This window comes from Schistocerca piceifrons, chromosome 6 (genome assembly GCF_021461385.2).
Source record: "Schistocerca piceifrons isolate TAMUIC-IGC-003096 chromosome 6, iqSchPice1.1, whole genome shotgun sequence".
Taxonomy (NCBI): Eukaryota; Metazoa; Arthropoda; class Insecta; order Orthoptera; family Acrididae; genus Schistocerca; species Schistocerca piceifrons.
The window spans coordinates 358,530,737-358,547,643 of NC_060143.1; the positions used below are offsets into that span (position 1 = coordinate 358,530,737).

Below are 16,907 nucleotides of genomic sequence, written 5' to 3' on the forward strand. Positions count from 1 at the left end.
CAGATTTTTAAAATATTAGGGTGATAACGGTTTCTTTTCAGTCCCATTATTATATTTTCACCACCAAAATTTTTTTTAAGTTCTCCATTTTTTTACAACAGGAAGTGGGACACATATGTCCCATGAACCATGAAGAGTTGATAATAGCCAGATCAAGAAAAAAAAACAGAATAGTCGATGCCACCATTTTATGGATCGTCTGCCTACCATATATCTTTCACGTAGCCAATCAAATCGGTCAACGCCGCCCATTGTGTTATTGTAATGACTTACTACTTCAGGACAGCATACAGTTACCTTAGAGCCATCTTCCAGTTTTCTTTCAATAAATTTGACATCATTTGGATTGTTGTATGTGGAAAGAAGGCAAACTGGTTAGTTGTTCTGCCATTTCACAGCAGCTACACCACACTTTACTGCAAACTGAAACTGTCCACGTTTGAGATCACGTTTTTTGTTTTCTAATATTCCTGGTAGTCCTTTCCTCTTTCCTATTACAGTTCCACAACTATAGAGGCCTTTGTTCCTCAGTCCTTTCATCAACTTGTAAGTTGTGAAGAAATTATCGAAAACAATGATTCTGCCTGTGTAAAAAAAAATGGTTGACACAGTTCCAGAACCAATCGTTCACACATCTGATAATTCTTGAAGTCTTGTATTGGGGTGCTGTATGTACCAGTGTACACTTCAAAATTTGATACAAAACCGCTTTTCGAATCTGCAAGACACCAAATTTTGTAGCCCCTCTTTGTTGGCTTAATGGGTATATACTGTTGGAGAGACATACGTCCCTTGAATGCCATCATTGATTCGTCTACTGCTAATGTAGAAGTGGTTCATATACTGCAAAAAAGTTTTTGTTTAGTGCTGCAATAATGGGTTTAATTTTATAAAGTTTGTCATAGTTTGGATCTGTTTTTGGAGGAAGAATAACACTGTTGTCATTGCAGTATAGTCCCGACTTTTTCTCAGGTTCAGTACAGTCGTCCCTAGATGGCAGCACCATGCAGAGCTGGGTGACATATATCCCGACACTAGAAATGGCGCTCAAAGTTAGTGGGACATATGACTCAGTATGGCATAGAGGGCTACTCTACAAGTTGTACACTCAAGGGTTCCCCGGGAGTATAGTTAAGCAGATCAAAAGCTATCTCTCGAACAGAACTTTCTCTGTCAAAGTAGAAACAGCCACCTCCACCAAGAGGCGTATTCGTGCTGGGGTGCCACAGGGATCGGTCCTGGGGCCCGTTTTGTACAGTCTGTACACTGCGGACACACCAACGGCCCCCCTGGTGCACACCGCTCAGTACGCTGACGATACAGCCTTCTACACAAGAAACGCGAACAAGGACCTGGTCATCCGTAGGCTACAAAGGGTTTTAGATGACACAGAAAGTTGGGCCCGTCGCTGGCGAATCACCATCAATTCTGAAAAGACGCAGGCGATTCTGATCACCCGTAGGCTCGGAAGGCGCGAACCTTCTCAACGCCCCCCCCCCCCCCCCCTCCACCTTCACCTAAACGGAACCCAACTCCCCTGGCGCAGAACCGCCAAGTATCTTGGCGTAACCTTGGACTCTCGCCTTACGTGGAAACCCCACATAGACGAGGTCCATAGGAAGGTCTGCGCCAGAATGTCCATCCTGTACCCAATCCTCAACTCATCCAGCTCCCTTTCCTGCTCAGTAGGAGTGAACGTATACCAGGCCCTGATCCGGCCAGTCATGGAATACGCGTGTCCTGTCTGGGGATACGCGGCGAAGCAGCACCTGGACAAACTCCAGAGGCTGCAGAACCGCGCCCTCAGGAGGGCACTGCGTTTACCCCTTGGATTCCCTATCGACGATTTGCATGCCGCTGCGGAAATCCCACTCCTGAGAGAGCGATTTCAAGACCTCGCAAGGGCCTTCTATGAAGGTACTTCCAGGTCGGGAAACGCCCTCATCCACTCCCTAGGTCGGTATGACATGTCCCGCGATAAACGCAATCGCCCCATGACGATCTTCGACGACTAAGTCGAAGAGAAAAATCCCAATATCCATTCCCAAATCCTGCTCCTACCCAAATTACTACAATTATCTCGCCAAACCTCAGGCAAGTACCAGACTCACACTGAACAATCATCACAGTTCACAGACACCAAAAAAGTACAGAAATAATCACACACACAAGTACACAGGGGAGTAAAAGCCGAAAGGCTACAAACTCCCCCTCACACTTCCCCAAAGAGGGGAAAGTATTAGATGAAAGCAGCTAGTGGGACATATATGACCCATCAACCACGAAAGGGTTAAGTCGCATAGTGCTCAGAGCCATTTGAACCATTTTGCGGCACCTTTCAGTTTTCTCTATGGACTTCTGCAGATAGCAATGACTAGGTAAATTTAATGTTGATTTATCCGTGCGTGAGGGGTGTCGGTATCCCTCAGATGGACGAGACGGTGACCCTCACTTCAGGAGCGGCGCTGGTACAGAAGGTTCGCTCACTGACACGTCGAGCCACGTCCTAATTCCCACCTCGAATTGCACACCTCAGCTCAGCACGCCAGACCGACAGCGGGGCAGCAACTTGACGCTGCAGTCGCAGTCGGCCCGGCCCGGCACGCCGATCGCCACTGGTGGGGGTGGCAGTGGAGTTGGAGGTGGGGGTGGACGGGGGTGGGCACGCCGGTGGTCGATACGGCGGCCGCCACGGGGTGTGGCCGGCCCGCGCGCCCCAGACCTGCATTCTTCACGCGCCGGACCGCTGGCCGCCTTCAGCTCCGGCCTCACCTGTGCTGAACATAATGCAGCGAGGGAGACAACGGCGACACAGAAAGGCGGCAGCCGCTGTCGGTTACTCAGCGACCCTCCACGTTAGAACAAACCCAAATCTCTGCTCACTAGGCGGAAGCGTTAACCACTACATCACCCTGGCACAGTGGCTTTGCGCAACTGCATGGATCACCCTACGATGCCTCTCCCCCCAGTCCAAAAAGGATGGGAATTTGGCGTGAGGAGAGAGTCATGCCAGGATAGTGCAGAACCACTGTGCTAAGGTGATACAGTGGTTAGCCTATCTGCCTAGTGAGGAGGAGACCTCGATTCGAATCGCAGTCTTGGTACAAGTTTCAATTTGTCACTGCATTCTGCATATAAACATCACAGATGTTGATACTTGAAAACGTCTCTGGAGCAATGTAGCTTCATTTGTTTAAAGAACCTATGCTTGCATTTGAGCCACTATCCTCCTTTTCGTCCAAAGCTGAAGTGCTATTCCAACGTAGTTGGAGAGCCTCTGCTATGATGTTCGAGTATAGGGGTAATACCAAATGGCCTGAGGCTTGAATAGGAATTTGCATTGAGGAGGGAGGCGTGCTAGGGCAGTCCGTGTAATTGTGCAAAGCCACTGTGCCAGGATGGCGTAGTGGTTAGCGCATCTGCCTAGTGAGTAGAAGACCTGGGTTCGAATCCCGGCCTTGGCACAAGTTTTCATTCGTCACTTAAGTCTGCATATATACGACATAGGTGATTGTAACATGAGAATGTCTCTGGAACCATAGTTTCATTTGATAAACGCACAGATGCATGGGTTTCAGGCAGGATCCCACATTTCGCTCAATGCTGAGGTGCTATTCCAACTCAGTTGGAGAGACTCTGCAACGCTGTTCGAGTTCACGAATAGTACCACCTGGGCTGAGGCCTAAATGGGAATTTGGATTGGGGAGGGAGACGTCCATGCAGTTGTGCAAAGCCACTGTGCCAGGGTGCATAGTGGTTAGCGCATCTGCCTAATGAGCAGGAGAGCCGAGTTCGAATCCTGACATTGGTACAAATTTCCATTCGTTGCTCCACTCTGCATACATACATCATAGATGTCTGACACCTGAAAAGTTCTCTGCAATCATATAGCTACATTTGATTGATGATACAGACTGTGTACAATGACATTATATTGAAACCACTATCTTGATGCACTTTTACGGCATCGATTGGCGGGCGACTTCTGGCATGCTGTTTAAATTATCCTTACGTTAATTGAAGTATTTTCAATAACAGTTTAATTACTGCGATGGCGAAATCTAGATCATAGAATGTACCTTTATTCAGACACCCAAGCAGCCCTGAGATCTCTTACAGTCCGTGAAACGAGGTAAAAGATCGTTGTGCAATGCCACAAAGTTCTCGTGTCATTACAAGAAAGCAACAGGGTAAAAATGTTGTAGGTCCCTTGTCACTCAGCAGTCAGTGGCAAGAACAAGATGACAGGCTGACCAGATCAGATGCGACGACGCCATTTGTTGTACCGGAACCTCTCCTACCCATCAACAAGGTGAGGGTTCAATCATAACTGCGAAATTGGATCAAAAGTCATCAAGTAGAATAATGTAATATACAAAATTTTGTACATGGCTGCATGTTCAGTTAAAAGAAAACAGCCCTCGGTCACTAATTTTTAACGAATTAACCGGGTTTCAACACTGCTAGGAGTGCCTTCCTCAGAATTTAAACTAAAGAATGGTCTATAACATGGTCACAGAATTATGACTAAAAAACGTATGATACAAATTATAAGTACGAAATTATCGTGAAAGACTGGCAGTATTTATACGTCACAAAGATATTTAAGATAAAAAACTGTGATGGCGAGCCACTAAGGGCTGCTCGTTACTTGCGTGGTGCAAGTTAACAGACTCACAACCTGCACCACGCAAGTAACGGACAGCCCTTAGTGGCTCACCATCACAGTTTTTTATCTTAAATATCTTTGTGACTAATACCCTTTTGGCATATTTATTTTTTTATAAATGACATACAAGTACTGCCAGTCTTTCACGATAATTCCGTACTTATAATTTGTATCATACGTTTTTAGTCATAATTCTGTGACCATGTTATAGACCATTCTTTAGTTTAAATTCTGAGGAAGACACTCCTAGCAGCGTTGAAACCCGGTTAATTCGTTAAAAGTTAGTGACCGAGGGCTGTTTTCATTTAATTGTATTGTAATATGATCCAGAAACAAAAACATGGCAAGTTAATTATGCCAAAGCCGCTTTTAAGAGAAGTTCTGTAATCTTGGGCTTGAACACGAGACAGACTAAAAGCGTGATTGGACAAATGACCGGCCATGAGAACTTCAACAAACACAAAATACACTCCGTGATTACAGAAAAGAATCCCCTTGGTGTAGGTTGTGTGGTGAGAGTGACGAAACCACACCACATACTAACTTCGAATGCGAAGCGTTAGAGATCAAAAGACAGAATATTCGTGTCATCAAGTCCTGAACAAATGTATCCAACAAAAAAACTACTCTTTAATGATACTTCTCTACAATCACAGGGAGTGAAACGGCAAGATAAAGCCTTGTCCAACGCGAGCAATATTAGGCTAGGACCGCTGCTGTTTTTCTCTCTTTCTTCAAATGAAATTAAATGGTGAAATCTTGTCAAGTGTTACGTAAAAGAAGGTAATATTTCGATCCACACGTAACGTTGTTTTAAAATTACAAGGAAAAAATTACCAAAACATTTTTCGAGACTAAATCAGTGCTGGAGATAGGGAGCAACATCGTTACCATGCACTTGCAAATGACATTCTACTCGAGAGTACTTATTTTTGTCTAAACATTGCCAACTGAATGATACGCGTCACTCGAGAGTACTTATTTTTGTCTAAATATTACCAGCTGAATGATAAGGGCCACTGTAAGGTTGTCGAATACTTTGGGAGATGGTAGTACTCATCGAAACAAGAAAAATAAGTCCAATAAACATGGGTCTGGAAACGCATAGTTCCCGAGATAAACACGTGCTTACGGGAAGGGCTGCGCGACGTTACGTTGCGGATATTAGCACAGTCTCCAGCCCATGTGGCCGAGCGGTTCTAGGCGCTTCAGTCCGGAACCGCGCTGCTGCTACGGTCGCAGGTTCGAATCCTGCCTCGGGTATGCATGTGTGTGATATCCTTAGGTTAGTTGGGTTTAAGTAGTTCTAAGGTCTAGGGGACTGATGACCTCAGGTGTTAAGTCCCATAGTGCTTAGAGCCATTTGAACCATTAGCACGGTCGCATTGGCGCTACGTTTAATATGTCGGCAGGGTATTATGATGTCTTACTCACAGTACTGTACCTACCATTAGGTGGTGTGAAGTTAATTGTGTGGTTCAAGTTGTGGTGCAGGCTACGTTAGTTTTCGTCGTGTTTGCATGCCTTATTGTACAGTACTGTCACCTAGGGTACGCATCATGGTGTTTTACCTTATTCCAAACGCGGATTCACTTTTGTGTTTGGTGTTATTGCACTGTTTGTACATACAAATGGTGTACTACACTTACATTTTCTCTCTTCCACCACCTGTTAGCAATGGAAGACTACTACTCGACATGTCAAATGGCGGATATGGTATTCTGCTATGGCGTGGCAAATGGACGTAGCCTGCTAGCCCGTGCCCTCTACGCTGAAAAATATCCACAGCGCAGAGTGCCCTCTCATAAGTTGTTCGGCAGAGTTTTCCAGGGTCGGAGGGACGCAGATACCCTTGCACCTCGGATGACTAACACAGTCCGCGCGCCTGACATGGAGAAGCATGTGCTATTTTCGATGGAAGAAACCCCTGCCCCTGGAACCAGTATGCGACGATTAGTAGCGGCAGCAGAAGGCGTGTCTCACTCTTTTATGGGGGGGGGGGGGGGGGGGGGGGCGGGGGCGGGTGCTTAATGAACAATTTCTGTACCCATGTCATGTACAGCGCTTTCAGACCCTAATGCCACACGATCATCATGGCAGACGGCTGTTCTGTCAATAACTGTTGCAGATCCACTGGTCACATCCAAGACTTTATTTAGCGATGAGGCAGGGTTCAAAAAAGGTGGTGGTGTGAATTTACATAACCCGCATGTCTGGGCAGATGTAAATCCAAAAGTAATTCAGAAAAGATGGCATCAACACCAGTTCTCAATAAACGTATGGGCAGGCGTACTTGGCGATAAATTACGAAGGCCATACATGTTACCACAAAAGTTAATTGGGGCTATTATCTGGACCATCTCATTAATGGATTGCCTACCTTGCTGGAGGCTGTGCTACTGCAGCAACGAATACAAATGTGGTTCATGCATGACGGCGCACAATTTCGTTACAATGTGCGCGTATATCTGATGCAGACATTTCAGGACCGCTGGTTGATCGGGGGAGGGGAGGGAGCTGGGGAAACCTCAATCCCTTAGACTTTTGCTTACGGGGACACTCCACACCAATAAACGAGGTGAAGACACTACAAGGTCGCGTCTTCAATATATGCCAGTAGTTGGTCGGAGGTGGTGGCAGTGGGGGGCGGGGGAGGGGGGGGGCTGCTCGTTCCCCAGACCTCAGTCGCCTAGACTTATGGTTATGGGGACACTTGAAGGAATTCGTCTACGTCACGGCAATCAACGAGGTGCGGGCACTACAGGGAGCGTCTTTAATGCGTGCCAGCGGGTACAACAACAACCGGGCATACTTCGAAGGGTGCGTCATTCCTTACGCCGGAGGGCAGAAGGGTGCATTGTCATGAATGGACGCCACGTTGAACATCTCCTGTAAACACGTGTCTATCACAGGAAGTATGTATTTCCGGACCCATGTTTATTGGATTTATTTTTCTTGTTTCGATGAGTGCTACCACCTCTCGAAGTATTCGACACTTTTTTTTAGCAGCCTGTGTATATCTGTCTCGTAAAAATACGTTTTGAAATTCGTGGTATGTTGATTGCAAGGCCTCTAATTTTTCCTATTCGGCTTCACAACTTGCAATTTCCGAACTACCTACATTCTTTCCGTTGATAAAGTACGAAGAAATGTTTGAAACCTTGTTTTGAAACGGGAGAATTTTAAGCCAAAGTATCACACAAACCTTTGAAGCAAACATATTCCAGAATGCTCGTACGGATATTTCCTTTAACTGGAAATTAGGATGTAAGTTTATCCTCAGATCTAAGACTCGATGAGTATGGAATAGTGTAAGAATATCATTTGGTGGGATGCATCTTGTTTCATAATATTTCCAGCTTCTGGCCGAGTTTACATTCCAAGAATGAAACATGGCGGGTGTTAGATGATGATTTGGCAGCTATATCGTGGTATTCCATGGGCCCTATTGTTTCTCTGCAAGGCCACATTACTGCTAGGGATTATGTGACCATTTTGGTCATCCCATGATACAGCGTCCGTTGTCCAGTTGTGTTGCAGTATTCCAAGGCGACAGGGCCCCCGTTTACGAAGCTCGTATCATCCAGGACTGGTTTGTGAGCGCGAGGATGAATTGTGGCATCGCCCCTGGCCACCTCAGTCATTCGATCTCAATTTTATTGACTCTCTATGATCTACTTTGGAGACAATAGTGCATGATCCCTATCCTTCATCATCGTTATCTGAACTCACTACTATTTTGCAGGAAGAATGGCACACGATTCCCCTGAAAACCTTCGTCTTGTCGCTCCATTTCAATGGGTTCCGTATCCATCAGCTTGACTTTGCATGATGATGACGGATACGGAATCCATTGAAACGTCACGACAAGACGACGACGCCACTCGGCTGATAACGCAGTAAGATTTCATATCTGTAATACGGTGAGAAAGCCGGCAGCCACATACATACGGGACTTGTATTTATCCATTCCGAAACGACTGAAAGATGTTTTGGACGCCAATGCGTTTTCCTACACCGTAGTAGGCGTGGTGTTGTGTGGTAGGTTTTTTTATGTTTCCATATTTTATCCATGTCCTGTGTGTGTGTGTGTGTGTGTGTGTGTGTGTGTGTGTGTTGTGTCGTGTCACGCATAGTTCATTAGTGAACGTACGTCTCTCGCTTTGGTTTAAAAGTAATACTAAGAATCTCCGGTTTTGTGTTACAGGGCTGGTGAGAGGGGCGGCATGCAATCACCGCAGCGCCTCGCGCCATGCTGCTAGAGACCGAGGACGCACTCCACTGTTGGGTAAGAAACGGCCGGACGCGTTTGCTGCAGTTTGTTTCTTTATTGTTGTTTCACCTTTCTCGGCCATTATAGACGGTAGAAGGTGTGTCATCGACACAAACGCCGCACTCTTCAACTTACGTTTTCGAAATACGTGAATGAAAATAATTAAAAACGGTGAAAAGTACAGGTAAGTTCTGTGACGTTAATGAAATAACTTTCGTTGACAGTATTGTAAATAATACTGTAGAATTTGTTCGTATTAAAATAAAATATGGTGAAAAAAGGTGGTAAAACCTTGAAATAGAGCGCTACACCTGAAGAGATCTGGGCTGTAGCTTGGAGATAAGGGTACGTATGTGGGTGGGTGGTGTGAGACGGAATGGAGTAGGGGACTGGGATGTGAGCTTGGCCATGGTATGAAAAGTAAAGAGTGTTTAGGCTAATATGAAGAGGTAGGTGTGAGCATCGCTGGTGTGGGGTCTGATGGAGGGGAAATAGAGCCGACAGGGCGGGTAAGTACTGGAGCGATGTCATTGTCTTGGGAGGAGTCAGTTGAAGTTTCGTTGGGAAAGCGTATGGGAGTAGAGGCTACTGCAGCGAAACATCATTAATCTACACTGCTCTGAAAAACTTAAGGACTTGATAGATTAAGTGAAATAACATGTTAACTGCTCTGTGGGAATGGATGAAAGTGCAGGAGCATGTTGTCAGAGGTCTCCCAGTCGTCCACGGAAAGTCAGATTTAATATTTTTTTTGTGGGATCCAGAAATTAAAAACCTCTCTCACACCGGCCTGATTTAGCTTCACTGATCAGGATAGTAAAAACATGCGTATGTTAAGGGAATTTTCATTCACAAAGCAGGCTTATCACATTCACACAGTTCAATACTGTACTGTCCTGATTAAATTGAGCTTAACTTAAATTCCATAAGGCAGTGAAGCAATTTCGAAGTCTCGGTGCGACGAGAATTTTCAGTCGATCTCCTGGAAACATTTGCAATAATTATTAACTTTCGGTGATCACATGGGGAAGACCGGAGATCTGCTGGTAAGACCGTGTTAGCCTATTTATTTGAAGTAACTGGATATCTTGAGCATACAAAACGGCAGGTTCGTCCAGTGTAAATCAGACGTTCCCCGCTGATCCCGTGCAACATAGCGTAGTAAGCAGACACTGTCAATAATAATCAGTTAAATAATACGCGAACACACTTACTTTAGTTCATGTATTAAATTCCTTCTCATACAGAATCTCATCAAGATGGCGACTAGCTTAACAATACATACATATACATCCTCCTTCTTTCAGGACTAATCGGCAAGAATTCTCTTCATTCTTTTCATAAGAGAAAACATAGATAGCAGAGAAGCTATTCCATGGAGTAAATGGATGCTCCAAGGAATAATTGGGCTTGAAACTACTCTGCATTGATAATCGGTAAGATAAGAAGAGATATTTCGAGATATGTACTGAGTTATATAATTTATAAAATTTCTCAAAATATCGCGGAGAGACCGCTGCAAGAGACATTACACAGAGATCACATGGCGTGAGGTCAGTGTGATTACATCAGTATATGAGGCTGGCCCCGCGACGGGACGCAGGTGAACCAACAGGAAAAGCCAGTGTCAGTCAATCAGCGAGCAGTTTCGGTGCACTGTGGTGGTGTTCTTCATTACAACCTGGTCAGGAAACAATATTTGGCTGACTTCACACGGAGAAGAATCATCGGGAAAATGGAAGAAGGACGAAGTGTGACGAGCGGAGCCCAGGTCCTCGGTATTGCCCACAGTATTGTTCCAAGTGCTTGGGGTTCGTTCCAAACCGTAGGCCAGCTGCTCGAAAGAGAGGAGGTGATCGACTGTGGTCAACTATAGCAGATGGAGTTATGTTGTGCAAGAGGCGATGCAAGCAACCACACTTAACAGACCTGCAAGGCGCGCTATCTCACACACCACACTGTCAAGCAGACTGCACAGGGCTGGTCTCTTCGACCGCTGAACGGTACGTTGTGACTCAGTTGAAGACATCCTGACAAATAGACCACGGTATGGCACTCTTATCGGAGAGGTACCATCAGACAGACTCGGTTATATTCTATTATGTCCTTAAAAGGAACTTGTAAGCGCTCGGACCTATCAGTCCAGCTTTTCTATATTATCGCTGATAACGTCAGTTTATTTGCTTCCAGACCTCCTATGCCGGTAGAAGTTATTGACGAGGTTCTAGGCGCTACAGTATGGAACCGCGCGAACGCCGATTCATGCTATGCTTCTCACGTTGGGGTAGATGCGGAAGCGACGGGACCGTATTAGAATGGTTCGCGGCTCTGGTTGCAAGAGAACGAGTAGCCACCACGCCAGTGACGGCCGGAGTGGAGTCATAGTCTGTTTGTCGTGGTTCACCGAGCATCTCTTCCGTAAGAGGCTACTTTGTTTTCCTCTTTACTGCTGCATGCTGGTACAGCATTGTGGTGCGTACCTAGTGTGTGGGTTAACAGTGTTTAAGTGACGTTGTATGCCAGTCAGCGTGTTGTTCAGTTTTGAGTGACGTTGCTTGGCATGCAGTGTCGTTCGTCAGGATAGAGCGACATTGTTTTAAGTTCTCTTGTCGTCTGTTACGGCGTTGTCCTTGTTATTGGTGTCTTTCTGCGTCAAGTATTGCGTCGCGGTAGTGTTCTCCTCTGAAGAAAATTAGTGTCTTGTTGAAATACATTTGTTATTGTAATTGTATCGAGCCAAGCGAGATCTGTCTAAAATTACAACAGTTTTCCGCGTCCGTCCCCTATTTTAATTAATATTAAGTTTGACATCTCTTTCGCTCATTGTGTATATATTTGAGTGATGTTAACAAATCTGATGTTTCTTCAGTTATGGTAGGAGTCCTCATTTGTTGATTCTCAAAGGTTTTCTGCGCTGGTAGTGCGTAGAATGCTGTGCAGATGTTACCATATATATGCGAGAGTATATTGTAGAAATGGTGCCATGTGTATGAGAGAATTATCATTCAAAGTTTATAATTTGATGGCTCCAGTGTTTGTTTTGGTAGCAGTTCGACTGTTGCCATTCTTGCATTAGGACTGTGTGGAGCGTTTAATATTTGTGAAATAATTTCACATACGTTCCATTGTATATGTTTTGGTGTGTTCTTAAAGGTATGGTGAAATATGGGATAAACGTTTTTGTGATTAGCAAGATCAAAGACTGTTTAACTTATTGGATAATCTGGCCAAATGCAAATGCCTTTTAAATTGGGTCGTTATTGATGTTTGTTAAATCACTCTCACCACCAAGTGTAATATGATCGTACTATGTTTACTAATAAATGATAAGTTGTAACTACGTACAGTAAAGCCTCCAAACCGCCAGGGCGTTCCACTCCCCCCCCCCCCCCCCCCTCACTCTCCTACCGTAACAGTAACAGACTGCTAGAAACATTGAAAGTTGGACGTTCATAATATATATACACTCCTGGAAATGGAAAAAAGAACACATTGACACCGGTGTGTCAGACCCACCATACTTGCTCCGGACACTGCGAGAGGGCTGTACAAGCAATGATCACACGCACGGCACAGCGGACACACCAGGAACCGCGGTGTTGGCCGTCGAATGGCGCTAGCTGCGCAGCATTTGTGCACCGCCGCCGTCAGTGTCAGCCAGTTTGCCGTGGCATACGGAGCTCCATCGCAGTCTTTAACACTGGTAGCATGCCGCGACAGCGTGGACGTGAACCGTATGTGCAGTTGACGGACTTTGAGCGAGGGCGTATAGTGGGCATGCGGGAGGCCGGGTGGACGTACCGCCGAATTGCTCAACACGTGGGGCGTGAGGTCTCCACAGTACATCGATGTTGTCGCCAGTGGTCGGCGGAAGGTGCACGTGCTCGTCGACCTGGGACCGGACCGCAGCGACGCACGGATGCACGCCAAGACCGTAGGATCCTACGCAGTGCCGTAGGGGACCGCACCGCCACTTCCCAGCAAATTAGGGACACTGTTGCTCCTGGGGTATCGGCGAGGACCATTCGCAACCGTCTCCATGAAGCTGGGCTACGGTCCCGCACACCGTTAGGCCGTCTTCCGCTCACGCCCCAACATCGTGCAGCCCGCCTCCAGTGGTGTCGCGACAGGCGTGAATGGAGGGACGAATGGAGACGTGTCGTCTTCAGCGATGAGAGTCGCTTCTGCCTTGGTGCCAATGATGGTCGTATGCGTGTTTGGCGCCGTGCAGGTGAGCGCCACAATCAGGACTGCATACGACCGAGGCACACAGGGCCAACACCCGGCATCATGGTGTGGGGAGCGATCTCCTACACTGACCGTACACCACTGGTGATCGTCGAGGGGACACTGAATAGTGCACGGTACATCCAAACCGTCATCGAACCCATCGTTCTACCATTCCTAGACCGGCAAGGGAACTTGCTGTTCCAACAGGACAATGCACGTCCGCATGTATCCCGTGCCACCCAACGTGCTCTAGAAGGTGTAAGTCAACTACCCTGGCCAGCAAGATCTCCGGATCTGTCCCCCATTGAGCATGTTTGGGACTGGATGAAGCGTCGTCTCACGCGGTCTGCACGTCCAGCACGAACGCTGGTCCAACTGAGGTGCCAGGTGGAAATGGCATGGCAAGCCGTTCCACAGGACTACATCCAGCATCTCTACGATCGTCTCCATGGGAGAATAGCAGCCTGCATTGCTGCGAAAGGTGGATATACACTGTACTAGTGCCGACATTGTGCATGCTCTGTTGCCTGTGTCTATGTGCCTGTGGTTCTGTCAGTGTGATCATGTGATGTATCTGACCCCAGGAATGTGTCAATAAAGTTTCCCCTTCCTGGGACAATGAATTCACGGTGTTCTTATTTCAATTTCCAGGAGTGTATATATATAGGGTGAGTCACCTAACGTTACCGCTGGATATATTTCGTAAACCACATCAAATACTGACGAATCGATTCCACAGACCGAACGTGAGGAGAGGGGCTAGTGTAATTGGTTAATATAAACCATAAAAAAATGCACGGAAGTATGTTTTTTAACACAAACCTACGTTCTTTTAAATGGAACGCCGTCAGTTTTGTTAGCACATCTGAACATATAAACAAATACGTAATCAGTGCCGTTTGTTGCATTGTAAAATGTTAATTACATCCGGAGATATTGTAACCTAAAGTTGACGCTTGAGTACCACTCCTCCGCTGTTCGATCGTGGGTATCGGAGAGCACCGAATTACGTAGGGATCCAAAGGGAACGGTGATGGACCTTAGGTACAGAAGAGACTGGAACAGCACATTACGTCCACATGCTAACACCTTTTTATTGGTCTTTTTCACTGACGCACATGTACATTACCATGAGGGGTGAGGTACACGTACACACGTGGTTTTCGTTTATAATAGTTATAATCATGCATTGCATTCCGCATGGACCGCAGTATTTCTTTTGAATTCTTTTAGCACGTTGCTTGATGCAGAATATTCATGCAGTTGTAGCGGCAATACGAGATAAGTTGTCTGTTGCGTGCAGGAGCATTACAGTATAATTGTTAGAAAATGTTAGAGAACATTTCTAAAATGAAATCAGATAAAAGAGGATCCATTTTTCATGATATATAGGATGAGCGATTAACTTCTGTGTTTTTTTTTTTTTTTTTTTTTTTTTTCTTTTTCCTGTGTCATAATACCGACATGTCAGATAGTGGGAAACTCCAGTAAATGTTTGAATACTGACACGTCGATAATAAAGTTTCACTAGGTATCCTAGCAATTTTTAGAGAAAAAATACAGATAACGATTATATTGTCAGAGATAGAGCTTTACACATTTCCCTACGTCTGTTGCCATAATAATAATTTTTGATGATAAAATTTTCACTAGGCTGATAATAATAATAATAATTCGTAATAAAACTTTCAACATCTTCAAATGGGATAACGTTTCCCACGACTTTTGTCTGCCCAGTTTATTTAACATTAACACCTTAAATAACCTTGCATAGACTATACGGAACACCACTGGATTCGTAAACTGGCTCTTTGGTGAACATTCCTGCGAGTGTACGCGATGTTTACACTTTGGTGGCTGCTGGGAAACTACATTGTAACTGAAAGCTTCACAGTTGAATAGCTCCCAGCTGCGGAGTGTACCGTTAACACTATTCAGATTCCCCTGAGCCTCTGGCGGCATCTGGTAACAGAGACGGCAGGGACATGCCCGCTTGCGCTAAATGGGAGACACGGCTGCAGCGTCGCCGGAATTGGATCACGGGGCGCAAACAGAAGGCCGCCCCCCTGTCTGGGAGGACTCCATTTGCTCGGTCTGCGAGGAAATGTTGGCGCACCACGGCGGGGGATGGACCGGTTTGTGCCGGAGTGGTGGTTTAGTTATTTGGTTCGCAGATAAGGGCGCAGGGCTCGAGTTCTCACGCATTACTGGCGGACGTATCTGCTCGCGGATGGCGTCTGAATAATAGATGAGCGCCGCGCCTGGGAGCTAGGCTGCCCCGCGTCGCACTACCACTCTGCGTGCATAATGGCGCTCAGCTTCCTTTCTCGTAGCTTGCTGACGATGACTCACTAGCTGACACAGGGCAACTGTGGCGTTTTCCTTGTCACCTCCAGACAGAAGGAGTACATTTTTTTTAAAAAAAAGGTGTAACAATCCACTTTTCAGTTGTTTTTCCCTTTACTATCATTTTACTCTCCCGCCCGTCAGGGCGAAGGGTGTGCTGGCAGTAGCACACTGCCGTTCTACAGCCCTGAGAGGTAACAAAATATAGAAGTGTAAGATATGAACACATATTAAAAACTGTCATAAAAAGTCGGTTGTGCATTTAAGGTTTCTCGTTTGTAGGATGTTCAAATGTGTGTGAAATCTTATGGTACTTAACTGCTAAGGTCATCAGTCCCTAAGCTTACACACTACTTAACCTAAATTATCCTAAGGACAAACACACACCCATGCCCGAGGGAGGACTTGAACCTCTGCCGGGACCAGCCGCACAGCCCATGACTGTAGTGCCACAGACCGCTCGGCTAATCCCGCTCGGCCGTTTGTAGGAATCAACAAGGAATTCGGAAACAATGACCGTGTGAAACCTGACTCGTTCTGTTCATCCACGAAATCAAGGAGGTATCGGCGTCCAGACGGTGTTCGCTACAGTTCGACAAAATACAAGTGTACATATCGGTGCAGCCTTGTGACGCAATTGAAGACATCCTGACAAATAGACCACGGTATGACACTCTTATCGGAGTGGTACCCTCAGACGAAAAAGTAACTTCGGGCGTACTCCAATGGAATGTTGTAGGAAGAGTACTTTATAAAATACGGATGATACTCTTGCAGTTGACGGCTGCTGTGGCCGAGCAGTTCTAGACGCTTCAGTCCGGAACCGCGCTGCTGCTACGGTCGCAGGTTCGAATCCTGCCTCGGGCATGGATGTGCGTGATGTCCTTAGGTTAGTTAGGTTTACGTAGTTCTAAGTGCAGGGGACTGATGACCTCAGACGTTAAGTCCCACAGTGCATAGAGCCACTCTTGCTGTTATATAAAGAGAAGGTGCAACGCTAGTATATTCTTGGAAAATGCATGAAGATCGGAAGATGATCGATGCTTGGTGCACGGATTGGCAGTTGACCCTTAACATAAAGCGATGCTATTTAATTTAGAGGGATCCGCTTCAATTTTACCAATATTTGTTCAAACCACTATCGGTTTCGGGATCCCATCTTCAGGTTATGAAGCTGTCACGTGTTGTGCAGACTTGTGGGACGTCCCACAAGTCAAGAACAAACACAGTACTCACACTGTCCACCGCCGGGCAGCCGCACGCTAGGAACGCCAACCACTACTGCGTCGAGGGCAACGCCGGAGGTCTGGAAGCGCGGTGCGGCGCAGGTGCCGACGGTGTACAGGCAAATAAACTGATGTTATCAGCGACGATATAGAAAACCTGGAC

The 16,907-nt window shown here is 46.2% G+C and overlaps 2 protein-coding genes and 1 non-coding gene across 3 annotated transcripts in view; 2 read left to right on the forward strand and 1 right to left on the reverse strand.

Annotated features, from left to right (window-relative positions):
- LOC124802602 (protein turtle-like) overlaps positions 1-16,907 on the forward strand; it is an 888,421-nt gene that overhangs the window by 387,278 nt on the left and 484,236 nt on the right. Inside the window, exon 3 of the mRNA XM_047263481.1 lies at positions 8,877-8,957. The gene's annotated coding sequence lies outside the window, so the exon portion shown is untranslated. The remainder of the gene's footprint in view (positions 1-8,876; positions 8,958-16,907) is intronic.
- The window catches only part of LOC124803320 (collagen alpha-1(I) chain-like), a 32,839-nt gene continuing 18,464 nt past the window's right edge, over positions 2,533-16,907 (reverse strand). The window contains exon 2 of the mRNA XM_047264504.1: positions 2,533-2,777. Within this exon, the coding sequence (XP_047120460.1) occupies positions 2,533-2,777 (245 nt within the window). The remainder of the gene's footprint in view (positions 2,778-16,907) is intronic.
- Positions 3,393-3,464, forward strand: Trnat-agu. The gene has a single exon. It is a non-coding gene; the product is annotated as a tRNA-Thr (tRNA).